General features: G+C 35.9%; 1 protein-coding gene across 1 annotated transcript; it reads left to right on the top strand.

Annotated features, from left to right (window-relative positions):
- Window positions 1-293: 293 nt before the first annotated feature.
- On the top strand, window positions 294-4,441 carry LOC306887990 (arrestin domain-containing protein 4-like). Its single transcript, XM_079446073.1, has 9 exons — window positions 294-353; window positions 491-736; window positions 847-913; window positions 1,422-1,569; window positions 2,292-2,394; window positions 2,696-2,952; window positions 3,123-3,267; window positions 3,415-3,566; window positions 3,649-4,441. Exons 2-9 carry the CDS (start codon window positions 499-501, stop codon window positions 3,667-3,669), a joined length of 1,131 nt encoding a protein of 376 aa, XP_079302199.1. The 5' UTR covers window positions 294-353; window positions 491-498; the 3' UTR covers window positions 3,670-4,441.
- Window positions 4,442-8,232: the final 3,791 nt, after the last annotated feature.

Raw genomic sequence — 8,232 nt, 5'->3', positions numbered from 1 at the left:
GCATGTGTTTGAGAGGATTCGGTTCATAAAAATATTCAATATTTTTTATCTAAATGTATTTTATTATCTAACTGTAATATGCAATAATTTATAATATTAGATTTATTAAATAGTATTTAAAAAACGATTTTTTTTTTTGAGTGGGGTTACTTTTATTTAACTCTAACCTTTATTTCCTTATGTTTTAGATTATCTGTTTCTGTACTGTAAAATTAATCGAATTACAGTAACATCCAGATGGAAGGGGATAGTGACTGAAAGACATACATAAACACTGGGCGTGGCCTGCAGTGCAAACAACCCGAGTCACATATTGCGTGGAGGTTGTGCTGCTGCCTGCAGCAGCGTGAGAAGTAATTATCTAATGTGTATTTATTTATGTAGCTATTTTAAATATTGTTAGATATTCTTCACGCGTCTTCACAAAGTTTTGTTGACTTTGGAAAACATAGTAATTTGAAATGTAACTTACTCGTATTTATATTTCCAGAAACCAAGATGACACATAGCGAAGTAAAATCACTGGATGTGATTCTTGATAACAAGCAGAGAGTTGGTTACTGCTCTGGTGACGTAGTGTCTGGACATGTTTCTCTCAAACTATCGGAAGCCATCACAGTCAAAACCATAAACATATTACTGAAGGGATATGCTCAGGTGAGTTGGATGCACAAACGATCCCGCTGTTCCGAAGAGAAGAAATACCTCTCTTTATCCAAGACACTTGTTGCTACAGGTAGGTCAGCAATGTAAGCTGAACATCTGTTACTCATTAATATTTGTGATGATCGAAGTGTGAGCCCATAAATTATTGTAGTACAATTTGATTTATTAATATCTGATCAGGTCCCCAAAACCTCATCCTTGATAGAGGCACATATGAGATCCCTTTTGATCTGCAACTACCTCAGAGGTAAGTGCAAATGTTTGATTTTTAGCATGGTAAGTAATCCCAAGCACAGGACTGGGCCCAGTTCAAGTTAGAGGATGCAGCAGTAGCCCCTCACTGCAGAACAAAGATCCAGGGGTCGGGGTTGGATCCACATCTAGGGGGTGGAGATGGGTGGGTTTAGGGATCAGGGGGTGCAGATGGGTAGGTTTAGGTATATGTAAGGTGGGAGGAGTTGGATCTGGATACAACCTCGATCCCTGGATCTTGTGTTCTGCAGTGAGGACCATCTCGGATGCAGGGCGCGCTTGGTCAATTCAGATTTGCTTTCTGAGGGCTTCCTACACAGCGCTGCCCAAGTGTTATATATATTTTAGATTGTTTTAGATTGAGAATTTAGATTGTGTTAAGGCCTAACATTAAGGCTGTAAAGAATATGTTGTATTAATTGCAGTTCTCACTCTCAAAATAAAAACTTGTGTTCCTCTTATTCAGAGCACTGATTTATTTTATTTTTTTTATTGTCTTCTAGTCCTTTGGTTTCTTCTTTCTCTGGAAAACATGGCCGTGTTTACTACATGGTGCAGGCAGTTTTAAAAAGGCCATTCCATGAGAGTCAACGTGTTTGCAGAGAACTTTGCATCATCAGTCATATTGATGTCAATGTGCCAACATTAATCGTGAGTATGTCAAAAACGCCTTCTGTTTTCCCACACATACTCATTTCCTACCTTCTTGAACCTTGCATCTTAATATGCTTATTTTACTACATAGTAAGTGAAAAACAGTATATGAATTGAGTAATATGTCTGAATTCCTGGTATCCATAAAATAGTAGGTGAAACGTATTTGGAAAAACAAGTGTGAATGCATAACTTACTGTCCTATGAATGGCAGTAAAGTACCACGGCTGATGTTGTAAGTCACATGACAAAGCCAATACTGTGGATGTAGCTCATATTATACACAGACTATACTTTATAAAACATTTTTTCAACAGTTTTAAATAATTTCCTCATAAAATCCAGTGTGTGACCTGTAATGATGGGATGTGATGGCAAATGGTGGGACTAGTGATCATGAACTCTCAACAGGTTGCATAGAGGAGGTCATTCCAGACCTTGACAGGAAGTTGCGTTGTAAATGCTATTTTCATTTGTACTGACACTAAATAGAAGTACTTGGAACATTAATGCTGCCCTCAACTGGCCAAATATACAGTTGTTCTGAGCTGGAGATAAACAATGGTAACATGTAACGTATCATATAATTGTGCATAGTTAGAAGAGCAAAATAATTAGGCTAATTAATTACTTTACGTTGAACGTCAAGTAGTCAAAATCTGAAGCAAAGAAGCACTATATTAGTGAACGTCCTCCTGACCTCTGATTTACTGTTACAGTCTCCAGTGTCACAAACCTGTAAGAAGATGATTGGCTGCTGGATCTTTACTTCTGGTCCCATCTCACTGACTGTCAGCATAGACCGACAAGGTTATTGTAATGGTAATGGAAAATAATTCTGTTTTAATGAGCTTTCGGTGTGTGTCAGGATGATAGTATTTGAACATTTTAAATATTCTTCTTTATTCTGAGATTTTTGTTAACCTAAAATACCCTTCGTAAGTAATAGGAAAATAAATTTATTACAGAAAGAAAAAAATATTTTAACAACCCCAAACTTTTAAACCGTGTTTTAAATCTTGGTAAACTTGTGATTCCTCCGAGTTTATATCAAGGTAGCTATGGCTGCTTAGCCATTTTCTTCTAATCTGCTGCAGCAGCATTTTTTTCATCTCTTCTCCAGGAGAATCAATCCCAATCTGTGCCCAGATTGAGAACTGTTCAACTCGTCTAGTTGTGCCAAAAGCAGTGATGTACCAGATACAGACCTATACAGCCAAGGGTAAAACAAAAAGCATCAAACAGGTGGTTGCCAGTTCTAGAGGAAATGTGGTGCCACCTGACACTTCCAGCAGGTGGAATGGAAACACATTGAAGATTCCTCCAGTTTCTCCCTCCATTCTGAATTCAGACATCCTGAGAGTGGAATACTTACTTGCAGTGAGTAAAAATTGTATGATGATTATTTGATGGATTTCCTTTTTTATTATCCATAATGCCATTTATTTTCTGGCAAACATAGTATAGTTATGGAAAATGTTGATTTACTGACATCAAATGCAATTTTTTAACAAGCTACATGTTGTATCTTTGTTGTTTCTTTGTTCAAGGTTATTGTTCAGATACCAGGTACCAAAAATCAAGAAGTGCAGTTTCCAGTGGTGATCGGTACCAAAGGTCTTGACATAACCAGTCATTCCATTGTGAACATGAGCTTGCTATACCCTACATTTACCCTTCCAGACATAGCTGAAGGTATGGTGCAAATTTAATGATGCAGTGAATTTAACTTCTATGTCAAATCATTAATAAATTGTATGATTGCGGCATACGGTGTTTGTTATAAGTGTGTATACACTTATTTTCATCTTTGATTTTAATCATGGAAATATTTCCTGACAGCCCCTCCAAGCTATGCAGAGGTTATGTCAGAGGAACCGTTTGAGGAGCACAGAACTTCAACCTGCCAGTCACAACCAGACTGGCTGCTAGATGGCTCAGCATTCGCTTGTGTTCAGCAGTTCCACCTCCAGCCGCCTCCTCCTTATTCAGAGGTTGGTAATTTCTTCATCCTTCCTCTCTTCCTGTTACACTTTTAATAGTATGTCATATTATAATGCCTTTTTTACATTGCAGATTTGTCCAATTCAACAGTAAGCTTTATTTCTTTTGTGGAGAAAACCAAAGAACCACTTTGTGCCTTTTTTTTTTTTTTTTCATTGTTTATGGATTACAGGTGAAATGTTTGTTTTGATCATGAGCTCATATCAAAGATCTGAAAGCAGTGGTCAAACAGCCAGACGATTGACAAGTTTTTTCCATTTTGCAGCGTATTTTGATTTTCTGCTGTTTTTCTGCACTTTTCTGTCTGTTATTGTGATATCAACTATTTAAAGCCGTCTATAAACTGCACATAAAAAAACTTGAATTCACACTAACAGGACATATTGTCTAATTTAGTAAATACTGGCCAAAATAAACTGCAATGTGGACCAGACTTCTAAAATCTGGCTGTGTGATACTACTGTTGTGGCTTAAAGAAAATGATTGATAATTATTGTAATTTGTGATCATAATGTCTAAATATTGTGGTTGCTTAATTATTTAGCACTGACACACTAAACTCTGTATATTATAAGGTGTTGTTTTGGGTCCAAGTTGAGAGATCACAAAAAAAAAGCTGTCACTGGGTCTCTTTCAAAAGGCACATCTGTGCACCTTATTTACCCCTAAAGGGTGCATTTCATTACCTTTAAGGTACATATTAGTACCTAAATGGTACAAATTAGTACTTTTTTAAAAGGTACCACCTCAGTGAAAGTTTGTGTACTTTTTTTCTGAGAATGTATGTGCACTTATATTCATGTAAGATGATTCATGTCTAGCTGGTAAATTATCACTAAAAATAAAAACTGGAAAGCAACAAGCCAGATGGGGTAAACTGGATTTCTACTGTTACATTAGAACTTAATAAAATAGTTTTTTTTTGTTTTGTTTTGTTTTTTGTATAACTAATGATCTTTTTACTTTTATGAAAATGTACTTTTAGTGTGAGTATAATGTAATAAGCATTAGTTGCACAAATGTTCATAAGTAACTTTTCACAGTCTCACCTGTAACAGAGGCCTTTCATTTGTATGGGAAATATTAGAGTGGCATAACTAGATAGTTCCTTATTCAGTGTCAGAGATACATACACTTTATATGATACTGATGTTAAAATGAACATCAACAATCAGTCAGAAAGTGCACAACTGTAAAGAAATGTACACTACACTTTTCAGTCATAAACTATTTGGTTTTATTGAATGACTATAATTGCACTTTTGCACTTTCTAAATTTCACAATTTCTGTTATATGTGTTATATTTTATTTTTAAAATTAAATGTTCTATATATACACAATTATGCACATTTATTTCTATCAACAAGTAATGCTGTTTTGTCTGGCACATTAACTGGCTATTGTGAAATTCAAAGACAAAATTTTGATGTTATTACTGCTGCATTCTGTTGTGTATTTTTCAAACAAAGAATGATCTATCAATTGACCAAAAAAAAAAGTTTCAGCAGATATTCAAGTTAACAAATTTTGCAACAGAAATGTTACCGTCATACTGTACGTGAACAAAGCTAATATTTTTTTGCTCACAATCTGTGCTGAACATCGCATCCGTTTACAAAATGTCATGCTCTTTCCACTTGGTAGCAAATGAAAACACCAGCATCAACCAATCTTAAAAAAAGTACATTAACATTAAGTACAATACATTTCCCACACTTCATACTTCCACATACAGTGCTGCACCCAAATGAGCATAAATGATGCATAAATACAATAAAATGAGCATAAATACGATGAAAACCTACCTCACAATAGTGCGCACACAATATGTATTTAACTTGCTGTGTCTCAGTAGTCCCATAAAGTGTATTATTGGACTGGCGGAGCAGCCTGAACTCTGAGTGCCCTGAACCCAAAGAGATATCTCGGGTGAGATTTTATCCGAGTGTGAATGTGCAATATTTATAAGAAGTGTGAATTATTTAGCATGTGGCCGTCACACAGCCAGCTGTTACCCTCTGAAATGCACCATTGTTAAAAAACAAGGACTAAGCTAAAATGAAAGATGTTAACCTATATGTTAATAGTTGTAAACCTCTGTGCTACAGTAACATTCAGGCCTCTCTCACTCTAAATTAAGTGATCAATATAAAACATATCTTTTACTCTCTCTTTAATGATTTTAGAATATGGATTTTGCCTTTTTGTTTGGTTGATTTAAAGGAAAAGTTCACCCAAAAATGAATTTTTGCTGAAAATGTAATCCTCACCAGGCCATCCAAGACAGCTTTTCACTTCAGATGTTAATTGATTGACCAGAAATGTGTGGATTACTTGTGGATTGTTGTGATGTTTTTATCAGCTGTTAGGACTCTCGTTCTGACGGCACCCATTCACTGCACAGAATCCATTGGTGAGCAAGTGTAATGCTAAAAGTCTCCAAATCTGTTCCGATTAAGAAACTAATTTATCTTCATCTAGGATGGCTTAAGGGTAAGTAAAATTTCTGTGATTTTTTTTTTATTGTTCGGTCAACCATTCCTTTAATTTAATTTTACACAGTTCTATCACCTCCTATATTCAGAGAGGATTAATGGAGAGGAGTCATATCATTACAGCAAATCTTTGTTCAAAACTAGCATAAATAGCTCATCCACTGTGCTGCTTATCATTTAGTCAATGTCCCATATGCTTCTCCTCAAGTATACTGTACAGTCAACAAAAGACACTTTTTGTTGAGTTCAGTCATGCATCTCATTGACATTTTTGTAATGAATGTGTTTCTGCCAAACACAAATGAGCTTTTCACAGTGGAAAGTAGCAGCTAAACCCATAATACTTTCAACATTAAGATGCCAAACAAAATCCAAGCCACTTTTTGTGAGGAAAAAAATTTCTACATAAAGATTTTATGTGAATCAATATGTTTTTAAACAATGTGCACTTTTGTAAAATCTAAAATCATTTATGAATGTGGCAGAAGTAAGTTATTAGAGCATTAATTTCATGTCTTGTCCATCTGTTACAGAGCAATTGATCTGAAAGTCACAAAATACTGCAACATTTTCACTCGAAAATGAACAGAGGCAGGGTTTGATATGGAGTCAAAATTTTGATATGGACCTCTTTATTCACTCATTAGGATTAATCTAGCTTGCTGTTGCCACCAGGGCAGTATAGTTAAGCAGTTTCTCGCATTCAGTCAAGTGAAGTAAACAGATATTCCATTTAATGAGAAGAAGTGCATCTGAAATACAGCGCACGTGTGCAAGATGTTGAAAGAGTAGCAAAATGCTATGCAGTGGTAATTTTATTCAGCATTTTCTTAATTTCGTTCATATTTTCATTCAGTACTTTCATTCAACATGTAGCCTATGTGAAGGAATAAGGAATTTAAAATTGAAATAAAGTGGGGTCAATTTTATTTTGATAAATATATGGCACAATGTAGCATTTAGTTTACATAAAAACTACTGTTATAAAATTACATATTTATAATCAAAAATCATACAAAAATGAAGTCAAACACAATTATTTACTTCCATCACGTTTAGACGTTATATCTCTTAGCTGAATTTAAGGAATGCAGACTTTACAGTAAAATTTAGAATATTGTATATTTTTACATTTTGTAAAATCTGACAGGGTGATCAGGGCCCTGACACAAAGCTTAGGGGTCTTGAATCACCCTGAAGGGGTTTATTTTGTTGTAAGGATGTACATTATCCACGTGTCACATGACTAATTCACACATAAGTAATAACTGTAAATAAATTATTGATCTGAAATTTTATTTTATTTGGAATTTTATTATATTTTATTGGCTCACTAAATACCAAGCTTAAGCAAAGAAAACAGCTGCTAGCAAGCAGCTTTTAGCCTAGATGAATGAACAAGTTCACACTAGACAAACGAGTGGTGTGTGGCCAAGTATGGAGACCCATATTCAGAATTCGTGCTCTGCATTTAACCCATCCAAGTCTACACACAGTAGTGAACATACACCCTGAGCAGTGGGCAGCCAATGCTGCGGAGCCCGGGAAGCAGTTGGGGGTTCGGTGCCTTGCTCAAGGGTCTCACCTCAGTCGTGGGGTTGAGGGTGGAGAGCATGTTGGTTATTCACTCCCCCACCTACAATTCCTGCTGGACCTGAGACTCGAACCCACAATCTTCGGGTTACAAGTCCAACTCTCTATCCATTAGGCCACGACTGCCCCATTTAAGGGAACTTATTACACGTTTCACCGTGAATTATTATGGGGACAAGAGATGTTGATTCAAAACAGGAGGAGGTGGCGTTCTGACGTAGAACATCCATCTCTCTTATTTCATCGTCTATATATTCTGGTTCGAATAAGTAAGGCTGGGCAAAAAATTGCAAGTCATCCTCTCTGTCGAAATCTTCAGACATGTTTACAAAGACTGTTTTATGTACAGCTTGTGTCTTCCTCTGCTTGTAAACAAGGCGCCACAAATCCAGGTTCTACATCAGAATGACAATTCCTGCGTCAGCAGCACCACATGTATGCTCGGATTGCTGTTTATGAATTATGTTCATTGTTTATGAAGAGTCAGAAAGCTCTCGGATTTCATCAAAAATATTTTAATTTGTGTTCCAAAAATGAATAAAGGTCTTACGGGTTTGGAACGACATG

Source organism: Barbus barbus (genome assembly GCF_936440315.1).
Source record: "Barbus barbus genome assembly, chromosome: 22".
NCBI lineage: Eukaryota > Metazoa > Chordata > Actinopteri > Cypriniformes > Cyprinidae > Barbus > Barbus barbus.
The sequence above is the reverse complement of the archived record's forward strand: the minus strand, read 5'-3'. Positions and strand labels throughout refer to the sequence as shown.